This window comes from Mesoplodon bidens (assembly GCF_964165515.1).
Source record: "Mesoplodon bidens genome assembly, chromosome: 4".
NCBI classification, from domain to species: domain Eukaryota; kingdom Metazoa; phylum Chordata; class Mammalia; order Artiodactyla; family Ziphiidae; genus Mesoplodon; species Mesoplodon bidens.
Window position 1 is genome coordinate 72,156,366 of NC_138160.1, and position 16,613 is coordinate 72,172,978.

The window sequence follows — 16,613 nt, forward strand, 5'->3', positions numbered from 1 at the left end:
AAGTGTACCATATGGAATATTCGTGGAATAAATGCTTGAAGTAGGTAATTCTCTTTCTGTAACAATTACTTGTAGAAAAGTCTCTGTGTGTTGATATATTTGGCACCACTAGTGGGAAGTTTGTGGATGAACACCTGCAAAGCACTGCTTTCTCCATAGGTAGAGTGTGTGCTTTGGCCCTCAGCAAAGGGGTGTACCAAATCGTCTTTGGGGAGAGGATGTGGTATTCCTAAGAAACAAAAGAGCACATTGTCATCATCATAGGAGAAATCTGAATTTTGTTGACTTCTTTTTACTGTTATTTTACAGAGTATGGTAGCATGTATTTTGAGTAACTTTTGGGTCAAGTAAGGATCTATTCACTGATTAACACCTATGAAGGTCTTGACTGGGCCTCGGAACAACCCCGTGAATTAGTCATAAATGAGAAAATTGGTGCTTATAGAGGATAAATAACTTGACAAATGAAATGCTACTTAGCTTGTGAGGAGCAAAGCTGGTCTGATTCTCAACCAGGAGACTAGATGACCTCTGGAAAAACTGCATCCATGGGCTTCCCTGGTGGCGCAGTGGTTGAGAGTCCGCCTGCTGATGCAGGGGACATGGGTTCATGCCCCAGTCCGGGGGAATCCCACATGCCGCGGAGCGGCTGGGCCTGTGAGCCATGGCCACTGAGCCTACGCGTCCGGAGCCTGTGCTCCGCAACGGGAGAGGCCACAACAGTGAGAGGCCCGCGTACCACAAAAAAAACAAAAAACAAAAAACCTGCATCCAGTGTCACTGAGCAGGCAAAATAAGAAAATAAAAGTCAACTCCATCACAGAGAAGCTACTCAACATCCATTATAATGGGTCTTGCCCTCACTCATGCACCAGCTGCAATTTCTTTTTCCTCAGGTTGCCTGGCCATTGCAACCTCCAGGCCCTGGTGCTCTCTTTGTGGAGAGGAAGGTGGGGCAAGGGAACTGACTTGGACCTTGCATTTCTGGCTGTGGAGAGTTCGGGGAAAGTGCCTTCTTAACAACTTTCAGTTTAGTGTGGAATTGCCCCACTAGTAGTTCATGACTCCTCCTTTTCAGCCTGGCCCTTGTGCCAGTTACCAGATTCAAAGGGGATTATCATCTCTGTTTGGCCTAGAGCAGAGGTTGGCTGCTAGAGATGGGTGCTTTAGGGCTGGAGGTTCTTCCTCAAGTGGGAACCGGTCAAGATTGGGGGTGTGATGGAGCCGACGATCTGGCAAGGTTGCTGCTAACACCAGAAACCACGTTAGGGCCAGAAACTATGAACATTTTCCTACCTGTTTTCCTAACTATAACTCTCAGGCAAAAGTACCCCAGGAAAGAGGGGGTACCTAGAAGAGGAGAGGTTAAAGGAATAGCCTCATTTTGGGTGATGGAGACATTTGCTCTCTGGAAATAGAGACAGTGGGAATTCAAGGGAGACACACAGTGGGGAAGTGAACTTGACTTTCCACTTTCATCACTGGATCTTGCTTAAAGTCTGTCTGTAAGGAGAATGTGTAGGAAAAATGCCGTAAAATATACAAACAAAATGGGGAAAGGACTTAGTTCACAAAATGAAAACTCAAGATGCCCTGTTCTGGGTGGTTTGCCTTTATCAAATTCAATAACTCTATTTAATCCAGACTCCCAAACGTCATTGAAATAAAATAACCACATCCAAATTGGACCTAAGGAGCACAAAGTATAATCCTCTAGGCTTTGGTTAGGATGGTTCATGTCTGTGCTCTGCCCCTTAGGTCTCCCCTAGCCCATAAACACGTTCAATTTCTACTTGGCCTTTTAACAACCTTTCCCTTGATCCTTGACCCTGCTAGCCCCTCGTGCCCTCTCTCTTCTTTTCTTTCTTTTTTTTTTGGCAGTACGCGGGCCGCTCACTGTTGTGGCCTCTCCCATTGCAGAGCACAGGCTCCGGACGCGCAGGCTCAGCGGCCATGGCTCACGGGCCCAGCCGCTCCGCGGCATGTGGGATCTTCCTGGACCGGGGCACGAACCCGTGTCCCCTGCATCGGCAGGCGGACTCTCAACCACTGCGCCACCAGGGAAGCCCCCCGCTCTCTTCTTTTAATCACAAACATTGAAAAAGATTAGTTCATACTCGCTGCCTGCAATTTCACAACATCTCTTAGATGGACTTCTGTGGTCTCTCCTCTCTCTCACACCATTTTATTGAACTAGTTCTCAGATATCACCCTTCTTTGATCTTCGTCCTCTGGAACCCCAGTAAAGCACTGCACACTGTTGAACACTTCTTTTTTTCTTTTCCTTGAAACCCCTCCATGCCTTGACCGCACTCTGCGGTTTTCCTTCTCACTGCTCCTTCCTGACTTCGTCCTTTTCCCTCTGTAGGTCTCCCCTCTGCAACATTCCCTTCCAAGCCTTCTTCTCCCCTCTCCCTTTGCCCTTTCTTCCCCTTGACACGCTTTTCAAAGGCATGGCTTCTCCCTGTTAGTAACATGCAAAACTTTACCTTCAGATTGACTAGTATCCTGAGCTCAAGTCTCTATTTACAAAATTCTCATATTCTTCTTGGATTTCACTCAACCTCCACAGGCTGAAAACTGAATTAATTACCTTCCTGACAAAGCAGTGACCTCTCCATATCCAATTTGAACATTACTATGATCCTAATCATTTAAGCTTAAAACTATAAACAATTCCTTATCTATCATTACTCCTACCATAAACCTAATCATTTGCTGTACTTTAACAATTCCATCTCTTGTAATCTTTTTTTTTTTTTTTTTTTTTTGCGGTACGCGGGCCTCTCACTGTTGTGGCCTCTCCCGTTGCAGAGCACAGGCTCCGGACGCGCAGGCTCAGCGGCCATGGCTCACGGGCCCAGCCGCTCCGCGGCACGTGGGATCTTCCCGGACCGGGGCACGAACCCGTGTCCCCTACATCGGCAGGCGGACTCTCAACCACTGCGCCACCAGGGAAGCCCCATCTCTTGTAATCTTTCACTTAATTCTTTAAACCCCAGACTTCTTAAATTGCAATTATATAATCAGACCCCAACCAACTCTTGCAGTATTGTGTCTTACTGCTCCCCTTGGGAGCTTCCCGGCCTCTGTACATGGAGGGTAAGGAGAGACCAAAGAAAAGAGGCAGACCACTCCAGATTGGTGGGTGGCAGGTTTAATAAGCAAGGAAACTTACACAGAAGGCTTATCTTGAGTGGCTGCAATATAAGTGGATCTCTGCACCCACTCACCAGAAGCTTAAAAGTTTTGTTTCTTGGCTAAGCAGAGTGGCTTTCCAGATCTTAGTTCCCCGACCAGGGACTGTACCTGGGCCCACGATAGTGAAAGCACCGAGTTCTGACCACTGGAAGGCCAGGGAATTCCCTTAAAAGTTTATATAGAGGACTTAATGGGGGTTCAGTCATGTATACTGTCCAGATGATCTCAACACCACCTTGCTCTCTTGAGGCTGTGTTCTTGAAAATAGCTCCCACTGTGGGAACAGTGGGCAGAACGTACATTCCAAAGATGGGCGAGAGGGTGAGAGACCTCTGATTGCCCGAGTCCTCCTCTCCATGATCTCCTCCAGCACCTACACATGCTATAGTTCAAACAGGGTGGGCCATCATTCCTGCAAATTTGTCTCTTGCTTTTCTATCCTTGTGCCTTTGTAACTACTATTTCCTCCTTGTAGGTTGCTCTCACCCAGGACTGAAGTTGTAATTTGCAGGGTTCACTGCAAAGTGAAAATGTCCTTTTTTAAAGAGCAGGGAAAAAGTGCCTCTAAAGTTCCTACAATTCAAGCCTTCCACTTTTTTTTTCTGTTAATCACCTCTGTCCACATACATGGTCTATTGTCCTAAATGACTTCACTTACAAAACACAGGCTCAAAGATTAGATTTTCAAGATGGTGACAACAGAACATGAAGCTAAGTGGAGGGCCACGTGTGACTGCAGAGGTCTTGTGCCCACAAATCAGCCCTGTCCTCATCCATCTGGGCCTTTCTCCATCCTACCCACCTCCAAAGACAAGTCAAAGACTGCTTCTGCTGGGCAGATTATGAAGTGCCTATTCTCGGGGCTTCAGCTCTGTTCCAAAGATGGCCAAAGTGGTTCCCTTCTAGCACTTTGCAGATGTCTCTGAAAACATTTCCTATTTCCTATTAGCCTTTTAATCTCCTATTAGGTTATACATTTATTAATAGCAAGAGCTACATCTTGATTCATCCTAGAATCTACCACAAGATACACATAATAATTGCTTAATAAATGTTTGCTGAAAATGGATAAAGAGAACAAAGAGAAAAGCACTGCTATTCTGAAGCCACAGGCAGTGTTTCTGCAGGAGGCATTCTTTTTTTCATCAGAGGAGGAGTCACTGCTAATGCAAAAGCCCAGTTCTCCAGTCGGCTGGCCAGGGCCTCCTTGTTTCCTTTTCAGTTCCTAAATTAGTCTCTATGTTGATCTTTCTAAGGACATTTCCTTTAGAAATTATATCAGTAATTAAATTTTGGTAATGGATATATTTTATAGTTTCTAAAAATGGATGGATTCACTAATTTCCTCAAATATTTAGATAGAAGCCTATGTTTTCAGCCTCTTTTGGTTAAGTAGACTACTCTGATGAAGAAAAAAGAAATAAGTCTGGAAGTGCTTTTTACACACTTTAGTTTAAAAAATATTAAACATGGGGATACCTTGCACAATGAGTTTTGGAAAAGTCTGTGTAATTAAGCAAGTTATCAAAGATCTTCACGGAACTGCTTTGATAACAAAGTTGAGCCACTTGATAAGAACCTTGAACTTCCCACACTGGCTGGATACATATATCACAATGAACTTCCCACACTGGCTGGATATATATATCACCCCAAGAGCAGGGAAACAATTCACACTCTCCCTCCCCACCAAAAAACAAATATCCCTCTTTTTGAGTATTTTGAGTTGAAAACTGAGAAAGCTCACTTGTGCTTGTGGGAGAAGCTGCTTTAAAAAAACACGATAAAGTGGAATAAATTTAAACAGCAAAACATTAATTAAAAAAATGCACCACAGACACTGCATCACTAAGAAAGCCAGTAACTTTACTGAATTGTCTGCAAAATACAAATTATACCTTATTTCCAGCAGGAGAAACTTTTGAAAATTCCCCACTTTTATTCACTACAGACAGCTGAATTAAGTCCCTTGAGATACACAGATGTGGTTTAACTTAGTTATAACATCTTGTCATCTAGTGGCGACAAAGTCCAGCTTATGCCGCTGTGAGCCTCTATTTGAATATTTGTTGCAAATGCTTGTATGCCCTCATTTACAAGCTATTTTAATTACTGTCATTTAATGGAAACAAGTCCCCAGAAAAAGAAAAAGAAGAAAAATGATACAGCAAACCATCTGAAGCAATCCAAGTCCTATGCCTACAGTGACCCAGGGCTGCTTCGCTCCAAGAGAACACTGGTAATGCATTCAAACCACAACAGAATCCATCTCTTAGCTGACCTCTCTGAATTAAACTGAGGTATGGATCAATTTGAGGTATGAACAGGGAAGGCAAAATGCAATACCCGATTATGAAAATAACCAAAATGGACAAATTTAATGTAGAAGATATGTGGCTTGGATTGCTCCACATCTTTGGTTAAAACGTATTAAGAAAAGCCTTTAATTACATCTTGTAGTCTGAAGCATTCTAACAGACACCAGTATTCCATCAATCTTCAAAAGATCTGTAGTGGCAGGAAATTAACGCCATATAAGTGATGACATCACAGCAGATGGCACAAACGGGAACAGATGAAGTACGCCATGCTTAGGCAACAGCATTTATTGAGGGTTCAAGTGGCTGCTTCTTCTTTAAAAAAAAAAATCTTTTTTTTTTTTTCTAAAGAAAGAAATACAAAGCATTTACTCTCTGGAGTAAAAAACAAAAACAAAGAAAAAGGGGGCAAAAAATGCTATCTCTAAGTTCGAAGATGGGTATGTAAGAAAAATAAATACATAAAAGTGTGAGAGGGCAGACATTTTTTTAAAAAGTGTATTGGAATTTTTTTAAATTTTCACCTTAGTTAACCTTAAAATGATCTGAGGATGATAGGTATTTTTATATTCATCATTACAAAATGCTAAATTCCACCTTTGGGAAAAAATAAGCCATTTTACTAAAAAACACAATTTTAAAAAAGGTTGAAATGAACAGCCTTCCACGCACCAATGCATACAGGTTGTGCAGCTTGCGTATATTGCATCAGTTTTACCAGTATTTAAGCTTAATATTACCAAAAAATCTTCTAAAATAGGATTAGATATAACAATAATTGTAAGCTGTGTAAAATGCCACTTATGGTTCTTTTACTTGCAATGAAGAATGTTGCCTAAAATGTTACTCTAGGATGGGTTATGTAAAATAACACTCCCTCAGGGCTCTGCCCTAAACTCCTGAATACAAAGGATTTACCATGATAAAAACCCAAAACCATACTAGCTTTGCAAATACAATAAATGGTAAATTACAGATAAGATATAAGGGTAAAGATAGACAGTGATTGTTTACAGAAAGTGACTCATCACAATCAAAATTGTGCTTCTTCTCATTAAATCATCTTTAAAAAATTCTCAGATTATCCCTTTGCTATCTTGCCACCACTTTATACGAATTCAGTAGTGGGAACAAGAGATGACTGGCATCCATTTTCAAGTGATTCTGTTCTTTTCATGTTCTTATAAAACTATTGTCAGAACTGCTATAAATAGCCAAGGCTTCTGCTGGTACTTTAGCTTACTTTATCTTCAGCATTAGAAAATCACTTTTTCTTTCTTGCTGAGGCAAATTGCAGGTAAAAAATTAATATGGCTATTTTTTCATATTTTCACATAATGACCCTTTCCCACCCACTGGTAAGTTATTGATAAAGTGTTTTGAAATGACAAAGAACATTTGTGACATTTGCATATTTTGTACACATCAAGTTATAAGGATGGGTTGTAAGAATGGGATCAAATTTATGGCGAGGAAAATAATTTTGTTTTTTTTCCCCCATGTGTGAATGTGTGTGTGTGTGTGTGTGTGTGTGTGTGTGTTCAGGGATGATTTTCTGTTTTTCCTCTGCATAAATGTTTTTCTTTCATGTTCCATGGATAACTGGAGTAGTGGGATATATGAAATGATTGATTTTTTTTGTTTGATTTAGTATATAAAACATTAGTACAAGGCAGGCTAGCATCCTATATGGATACAAACAAAGGTGCATTGTGGTCTAATTGTGGATTTCAGATCAAGTTAAGAAAAATATAGCCTAGTTAGTAAGGTCTCTTGGCTTTTGCCACCCAGCGGCAGCCTTTTGCAATGAGAAACACATAGCAACTATGCAAGAAAAAGAAAAAACTGGATAAGAAATGTCCTACACCTGATATAGCAGTGTCGATCTTACTGTCTATCTTCTTTGCTGTGTATGTCAATGTGTATGACTGGAGATGAATCGACAGATCTTCACATTCCAAGAGAAAATCATTCCTAGACTGAAATCTCTTTTAAACAATATATATCAACTTTCTTTTATGGCACTCACTTTTTAAAGGGTCTGAAAATTAATCCCTTATAGACGAATACTAGACAAGAGTCATCATTATTTTTTGAAAATTAAAAAAAAAGGGACATAGAGAGGTTCTTTAATGGGATTTCTTGAAATGGCTATTAAATCTCTTTATTGAAGAAAAAATAGATGACATACATGCTTTATGCAGAAGTGACATTTGGGGGTCCTGACACACCGGGATTGTTCAACAGTCCTATATTGCTGACAAGATTGTTAAGGGTCAGGCAAAATAATTAAAAACGGATGACGAAGCAACTATCCCTTTACCTGCTTCCTTCTTATCTAGCACCCAGTCTTTCACATTTTTCTTCTGTGGGAATTTATAACTCATGCATAGAGTAAACTCCATATCACTTGTTTCTAGGGCTATCTTGGCGGGACATGTGCCCCGACACAGCTCTCTATTCTGGGCATATTTCTTAAAAGCGTTATCAAATTTTAGGCTGAAAACCAACCATATCATTTAGGATATGGGCAAGTTTAGGGTATGCACTTACTGAATTCCAAGATGCCTGGTGAAATGGTGAGATCAGAAAGGGGCCCTGCATTTGATAAAAATGCAAAAACAAAAACAAAAAAAATAGCATGAAAGAAACTAATTAGTATATACAATGGATGTCAGTTGACCCAATTGATTGCTAATGGATTAAAAACAATTTAGGGTGTTGCAATGTGATATGTTCTAATCCCACAGGTTATCCTTTTGACAGCTGACCTTGAACTTATAAAATGTATGCAGAGTAAAAGAAAACAGAAAGAAAATAGTTACTCAAATGTGCAACTGCACAAATATACCCCCCTCCCGCTATTAAGATAACAAAACTTCTGCTATTACCATAATATTATATATATTAGAAAGCTATACACAAGCATGTTAATTTCACAGATTTTTTAAAAGATTCTTAATATTTTATATAATTAGAAATACACATTTCAAAAACAAAACTTCTACAAAGAGAAAACAGTTATCTTGGTTAGCAAAGCATGGAGTTCTTCATGGCTTAGGGTAGTGCTTTCTATACAAAAAGTCCTTTTTGGTTTTTTTACAGGACTGTTTAAAATATTAGCGAAGCTATCAAGGGGGAAAAAAACACATTTTGGCTTAAGTAAACTACAAAAAGCCACAAATGCTTTGCAAACTCTGTCTTACCTTTTATATGAAAATAAGCAAAATGTAATGTACATATTTTTATATTTTTATTTAATAAGAGATGCAGACCCAGATTTATTTATTTATTTAATTAAATACGTTAGCCCTCAAACTCCACATTTTTAAAAATAGGTATGGTCCTCTTTTAATGGTCGTCGATCCTTTCTCATGAGTGCCATACACCAAGGATGTGCCTGCAGGTTTGTGAGCGTTCTCGGGGTGGGTGTTAGGTGACCTGATGTGTTCCTAACATTTAACCATGGCCACCCTTTGCCGGGTCTGTCCAAAACATCTATACACTTTTCTATATGTTGCATAACAGCTGCTCTCTCTTTCAGTAAAGATCTGCCGCTTTTGGCAAATGTTTCCTTTTGTCTATTTACATGTAAATAACGTTGAACCTGCAACATGACACTATCTATTGTAACATACATTTTGCAAAGGAGCACAACAGTGAAAAGAAGTTAGCCTTAAAATCTATTTTGTACAAGTGTTCTGTTGTACAACTCAAGTGCTAAGCTTATCTCAGCATTTCTGTTTATCTTTATACTGTATCACTGAGGCAATTTAAAAGTACTTTTACAAAACAGAGTACCTGACTTTTTTTTTCCACACACAGCACATATAATGCATATCGACCCCCCTTCCCCATTAAGGTATAGCACACACACACACTGCAAGAAAAAAAAAAACTATTAAGTAATAATCTGATCATGTTGCCCATCCTTCAGAGAGTCGCATGCGCTTGACTGAGGGACTTTCCCTTTCGTCCGGCGAAGGTCTGGTGAGTCCAATGGGGGAGTGGAATTCGTTCCGGTGATCCTCTCGGTCGCTGCCATCGTACGAACTGCTACAGCTGCTCAAGCTGTCAACAGGAGATCTCCCCGCCTCGTGGCGCGTGTGTTGTGGGTATCTCGAAGGGGTGGTGGTACGGTCTCTAGGAGGAGAAACAGGTTCTGACTTGATGTTGAGGCTTTGAGTAGAAGGCAGGGAGAGATTTGAACTCTGAGATAAATGAGTGCTAGTGCAAGCTCTGTAGGAGGAAAGGAAACCCAGTTACAGATGGAGGAGGCCTGGAGCCCCCAGGAACTCACAATTACATAAAACATCAGCTTAAAGATTTGCATCGACAACAGAGCATGCCCAGAGGGAGGAGAGCGTGTTTGAAAGCACCTGGGGGCATCGCCTTCTTAGAGCAATTGGGATGCTTTTGTTGATTTGCCCCGTAATAATTCCAGCATTTAACTAGTCCAGGCCTCATGAATCATACCTCTAGTCTCTCACAGCCTCCCTAAATGTACGGGTTACCGGTTCAGGAAGGTTTTAACAAGACACGCTGGAAAAAGCATTTTCTCTGTCCATGGAATTTCTCCCTAGGCTAGTTCCAAAATGTAATCCAAGACTTAACAATAGGGTTTAACAATTTAGGGCTTAGGTTCTGAATTAGACTTCTTTGATTTACTAATGCCTGTGTTTGAAAATTATTGTAGACAGCTTATTATGGATATAAATGTTTCCCTGAATTTAATATGCACATTAAGTTGCATAGTCTTCAGAGAAAGTGAAGAAAGTTCAAATTTCAAATAAATAGAATCCATAAAATGCTACTTATAACTGTTTCTGGTGAAAAGCTTGGGATGGGGAAAGACGGGGAAGGAAATTTTAAGTATTGGCTTAAAAACACTTAAGAATTCCTATCCCACTAAAACTGAGAAAGAATTTGACTTTCTTCATCCCTTCTCAGTTACATGGGATGAAAATACTGTTTTTTTCCCCACAATTACCTCAATATTATTATTGCTAGTCTCTCCCTGCTGGGATACTAAGACCACTCCTCTAATTTATCATTGTCATTAGTTGATGAATCTGGATTTGCCTCAGCAAAGGTTGTTGTAAAAAAGGACCTAGTGTGATTTTACTGGGTTTATAACCCTTAATCCTCATGTATTCCAGGATAGCGTAACTTGCCCTTCTTCCAAGGTGTGGGAGAATTTAGATACTTGGAAGTTCTGGAGGGAGAAGCATTAAGCTCTTAGGTGTAGACTAGCAATCACAATGACTTTGATCAGGATAAACCATAGTAATATTGCTGACATCAATTTTAAGATGCTTGTACTGTTCTTACATTCTGAGTGCACTGATATCCACGGCTAAGAGTCAGTGTTACTTGTCCATATTGTAAAGAGGGAACAGAAATCTCTTTTACTGAGGAGAGTCACAGTAAAGAATCATCCATACAGACACACCCATTTTAAACAGGAAAGCAAACCCACCTACTCATGTATGTGATTATGTTACTTTCCAATGGAGAGAATTAGATGGTATTAAAAATGTCACTGTAAGCAGTGAGAAAATGGGCATATATTTCAGAGGAAAAAGTGGAGTAACTTGGGGCTGGGCTTTTGGAAGATGCATTTCAGGTTCAAGATATATAGAGATAACAAAATTAGAAATGAGTTTATCTCTGAGTGATGTTTTATACAAAAGCACCACCTACTGGCAAAGAATTACTTTCCTTCTCTTATTAATAGATGAGCTAATGTAGAGAATAACATAAGGGAGAATTGTTTGTTTCCCTAATAAGGCTCTCTTTCTCTCTCTTTTATGGTCTTACAGAATCAAAGCAGTCTTAGCATTTATATCAAGATACTACACATTGAGTGTATATAATTTTCAATCACCTGTTTATACTTTTATTTATTTGTTTTTATTTTACATTGTATATTATTATACTAATTTCCTAAGACTTTTAATTAAATAATCTTTAAATCAAAAAGATATTGAAATGAGGAGGGGAACACCTGTATTTCAAAAGGATCCATAATGGTGGACTATTTTATCTTGGTTCAGAGTTACTTAATGATTCATTTTGATGTCACAGGAAATCATCTTTTGATTTCTGGAAGAAAGAATTTTCCTGGCTCTGGATAAGAAAGACTATTTCACTAAAATTTAATTAAATGCTTCTACTATGAATCACACAACTGTTTAATAATGAATGTCAATTAGGGGTCTGAAAATAAAGTGGCATATCAATAAATACTTTTGCCTGCCCTTTGACATTTAGATTCAGAGGCAGGGTGACATGGAAAATCAGAAAAAACAATTTGGTGAGTTGAACCAGTATAAGCAGTTAATCTGGATAAACTGAGCAAAAAATAATATAAAAATGCTGTTTCTTTAATACAGCTTTTGGAAGCTGCTTTTTCTACTTATTCACTCCATTTCCCAAAGTCAGCTGGCTTGTATAGATTTTGCTATATCTCTTCCCCACAAAAGATACAACACTAACTGTTTATCCTTTCCTACAAACAACTAGGCTACCCCCTAAGATAAGATAAACTTAGCTGGTGGCATTTCATTTGACAGTGAAAGCGTTTATGAAGCATTTTGAGTAGTTCTGGGGACACTAAATCCACAGTAATGCATTGTAAGTGATATCTTAGATTCAGCTTCATTATACTGTGCTATGGGATTCAAAACAGAATGAAGTTTAATTGGCTAGTCTCCATTATCAAAGAAGTATGTTCTTGAAAAAGGAGCATTAACAGCACTTCGCTGTATATATACTAGATTCAGATATAAGCATGTTGGTCTACTTTTCTTGAGAACAAAATTTTTACAGACACAGATAATTGTGAGATACTTCCTATGCGTAGGTGATGAGGAGGTAGATGGGGAGACAGAAGCCAGATAGGCATGTTCCCATATCCAGTCCTGCTGCAAGCTCCCAGCTACTACAGATGCCTTCCTTCTGGCTGGGGAAACACCGATGTTCCCCATATTGTTGAGAAATGAAACATGACTGGATAGCTTTATTCAAATTTCTTACTGCCCCCGTCTGGAAATTAGACTATCAAACTATATGTAACCTAACCTTTTAAAAATCGTCTTTACTTAAAGTCATCTCTCAGTATGTACTGAATACCCACATCAACAAGGATGATGATGGAAATGCTTCTAGAAAATAGGTTGTCTTTTTTTTAGGTGGTAGGAGAAAAATACCAAAAAATTTGAGGGTCATTTTCTCAAATATTAGTATTCAAATGACTTTTGCTAACCCCTGATGGCAAGTTCCTTCTGCCAGTCTGCTCTGCCCTCTACATAGGTCAGTTTATGCTGTTTATCTAACTTGTTTAGATAAAATCAGATACTAGATAGTGCTAACAGTATAGCTTTAAGAACTTAAAGGTATTTCTATGAACAAAATATGAAGAGCTCTTTCCTACTTCTTTAATTTTGAGAAAGAATTGTGGCAACCCTCTTGGGCTGCGAGGAATTTCTACTTAGGTGGGCTGAAAGATATTTTACTCTGCTTTGAACACTGTATCTATCCGAAAGAATGTGAGTCCACCACACAAGCATTTGGGACTACTTTGGCCTGGAAAAATATCAGTTTTTAAGAACTGATTTACATTGTAAGGAATAAAGGTAGCTCATATAATTTATTTTACATAAATATTACAACTTTGGAATTTCTTTTTCTTTTTAATATTTAATGGTGTGAGCATAGGCTAGCTCATTTGAAGGAATCTCCTTTTGAAAACTACTGTGTGTGTGTGTGTGTGTGAGAGAGAGAGAGAGAGAGAGAGAGAGAGAGAGAGAGAAAGAGAGACAGAGAAAGAGAGAAAGAGAGAGAGAGAAAGAGGAAGGAAGGAAGGAAGGAAGGAAGGAGGGAAGGAAGGAAGGAAGGAAGGAAGGAGGGAAGGAAGGCAGGCAGGCAGGCGGTCTAGAATTAGAAGGTCTGGAAGGGGTATCTATTTGAGGGATAAGGGAAGTGATTAAGTGCAATAAAAACACATAGACTAAACTCAGAGTCAACTCATGCACCATGAGAATTGGTGTTGAAAGAAACTGGAATTAAACAAAATGCTTCATCCTTGGCTGTTGTAATTCAGTTCCTCTCTAGTCCAGGGCTGTCACTTCTTTCTCATTTACTGAAGCCTCTATTAAAGGCAGCAGAGAATTTCATTCTTCCCATGTAATAGAAGAGAATTTAAAAATTGTAGTGTAGTTAAGATACGTAAATACATGTGTTTTCTATGTAAAAATGCAAATTATCGGGTGTTACTGAAAAGAAAGCCATAGTCGGAGAAAATAATATGGCTTTTGACATTAATAATTTCTAAGGAAAGTCAGTCCTATAATGGATGAATTTTGTGAAAAACGAGAAGTAAACAGCTACCTTTATTTTTGACAAGAAGCACGAACAGTGGATTCACTGCCGAACCACAGAAGCACAATGCCACGTGTGTGTATTTTAAGATTGCCTGTTTGATACGATGTACTTAGTGACAACTGCCTGAAAAAGTTATTGCCATAAATGTCTATTTGGATAGTTAACATTTCTGGGAAAATTTAAATGTTATTCTAAAAAGAGACATTCTGTTGCTGTTCAACATATAACATATCTTCAAAGTTAATCTTTCAAGAAAGCAGAGCAACAGTGTCAAGTGAATTTATTTTATTTTTTACATGAGAGGTTAGAGTTTCAACAATAGTGATTAGTGAGTAAAATGCATATAAGCAAATAGTAAATGGGTGAAGACTCCACAACCAGAGCAGTAATCTATGTGAAATCAATTCCACGTGAAAGCTAGTGGTGCTGGAGCAGAGTAAGAGAGAAGTTGTGATAGCAGTCAGTGACTTTTATTCTAATCAGAGTTGTATTCTCATTGTCTCCTTAGAATATGAACATAGAATTAGCTAACTATTTTAACTAACATCTCAGCAGAAAAGTAAAAGTGGGGTAGGCATACCCCACTTTTCTAAAATATAAATATAAAAATATAAAAATGGTTTATCTTTAATAGTTTATATCCTCCTAGTAATTTCTTTTGAAGATTAATTGAAGTTTTGGAGTTATTAAACTGAAAGTCATGTCTTTGGTTCATGTTTTAAACTTAAAAAAGGTTTTACAAGTAGTATTATTTGTGAATTCCGGGCCTTTTAAGATTTGAACTTTCCGATTGATAAATGACAGGAGTTATTTCTATAATAAAGACATAGCTCAAAAGTACCACAAGGGGGCAGAAATAGACATCTTCTGACTTCAGAAAACAACAAAAATTATTTTTATACCCAAATTTAGATAATTAGTGTATGTATGCACATTTACATATATTTACATTCATACATCTATGAATATACAACTATATTATGAGTACATTATAAATATATGAAGTTTGTATATCAGTGGAATAGCTGACCCTCTGAGTATTAGGCTATGTTCATTACATTAGCATGAACTATGTGGTTTATGCTAAGTGAAAAGGATTCTCAAATATCTCAAAAATTTAAAAAACTAATAACTATAAATGTTTTCTTATGTCCCACATGAACTATGTGAAAACTTAACTGAAGAAAAACTTATCATTGACAGAAGTGGAAACAAATATAGCCTAAAACAACTGGGAAATAACATACCCTACTATCACAGAGTTCCCCCTCCTCATAAAGAAGAAGGAAAGTAATATTTAAGCTACCTGAAAGGTATTAAACTTCCAGATTTTGATAAAGTAGAATTTTACATCCTCTAAAGGGACATTAGAGCACACAGTTAGAGACTGCCATTTGTCATTTACCAATGCATTCTAAAAGTGTATTATGAAAGAAGTAATATTGCTTACCCCAGTTGACTGAGGGCGGATGGCGGCATATTATGTAGGTGTTGTTGTTGCCAGCCAGTTACTGAGCCAAGATGAAGAGCGCTGGCGGTGTTAAACCCAGACAGAGACGACAGGTCTGCGCTACTCAGAGAGTACTCTAGAGAAGAGAATAAGAGAGTCAGGGAAAATATTCAATTTGGAAATTATCAAGTGGTGAATAATCATTTTCAATTTTTAAAATATTCTATTAGTAGTATTTAATGATTGTTATACTTTTTTTTTGCGGAAGGGAGGGAAATAAAACATTAGGGACAATTTTAATTTAAAAGAGATATACCATATACCAAAAATTAAGTATTCCATGAAAATGTCAATGTAATACAGCCTGCAATTCTAGTTTATTAGAACTACAATCTGGTATCACAAGTAGGTACATAGTATTTGATGACCTAGAAATGTTTTTTAAACAACCTTGAGAAAATGAGCTTTCTATTACATCAAAGAAACAATAGCTCATTTTCTTGAAATTGTTCTTATATATTGAATTCAGGTTGGGTTAATAAAACTTTTGTTCACTAAGAAAGAAACGTATGGATATTCACTTTGTCTTAGTAATGAATAGGTAATGGTATAGTGCTCTGGACTCCACAGGTATTAAATCAAGCTTCCTAGCAGACTAAAGAGTAATGTCTTTTTCATCTTGCTTTTTAATAAAAAGTATTTAATGTATTATTTGAACATGGCAAACTACTCACCGTTACCATATGTTGTTGAAATGGCTGATGGATATCCTCCCATCCCTTGTCCTGGTAAAGTAGGAGTTGCTACGGAAACCACTGGGGTAGCCAATGACTGAGCAGACTGGGAGTTATTTATCCTTTGATTCTTTTAAAGTAAATAAAAAGATATTACTTATAGAATTTTTTAAGAGTTAAAAATACTAGATTTCAGTATTAGTGTTGCACATAAAGAGAACTTGGTACAAATCTCATGAAATTAATCATTTAACATGTGTCTCTATGAACTCTGCCAACCCTATCATTTACAATCCTTCAAGAGACCAGTTGTTGCCATAGTAACCCATTACATCAGTATCTCCTAGGCAACTGAACTAGTAACAAGTACCATAGCTTTATTATGGGTAAAAACAGACTATGTTGAAAACTGATGAAATATGTATACTGTACTTCTATTGTTTCAGTTTTTATTCAAATGCAAATTTAAAAAAATTAAAATCAACCATGGTGGTTTTTATGCTCAGTTCTATACACACCAGAGCA

At 38.1% G+C, this 16,613-nt stretch overlaps 1 protein-coding gene across 7 annotated transcripts in view; it reads right to left on the reverse strand.

The window, feature by feature from the left end:
- Nucleotides 1-5,046: 5,046 nt before the first annotated feature.
- Nucleotides 5,047-16,613, reverse strand: part of MEF2C (myocyte enhancer factor 2C) — a 150,024-nt gene continuing 138,457 nt past the window's right edge. For 6 of the 7 annotated variants that reach the window (XM_081231556.1, XM_081231558.1, XM_081231553.1 and 3 more), the window contains 3 exons: nt 16,089-16,218; nt 15,355-15,490; nt 5,047-9,758 (listed from right to left, as the gene is read on the reverse strand). In XM_081231556.1, the coding sequence (XP_081087682.1) occupies nt 9,437-9,758; nt 15,355-15,490; nt 16,089-16,218 (588 nt within the window). In that variant the 3' untranslated portion in view covers nt 5,047-9,436. The remainder of the gene's footprint in view (nt 9,759-15,354; nt 15,491-16,088; nt 16,219-16,613) is intronic. The other variant, XM_081231557.1, reaches the window with a different exon arrangement.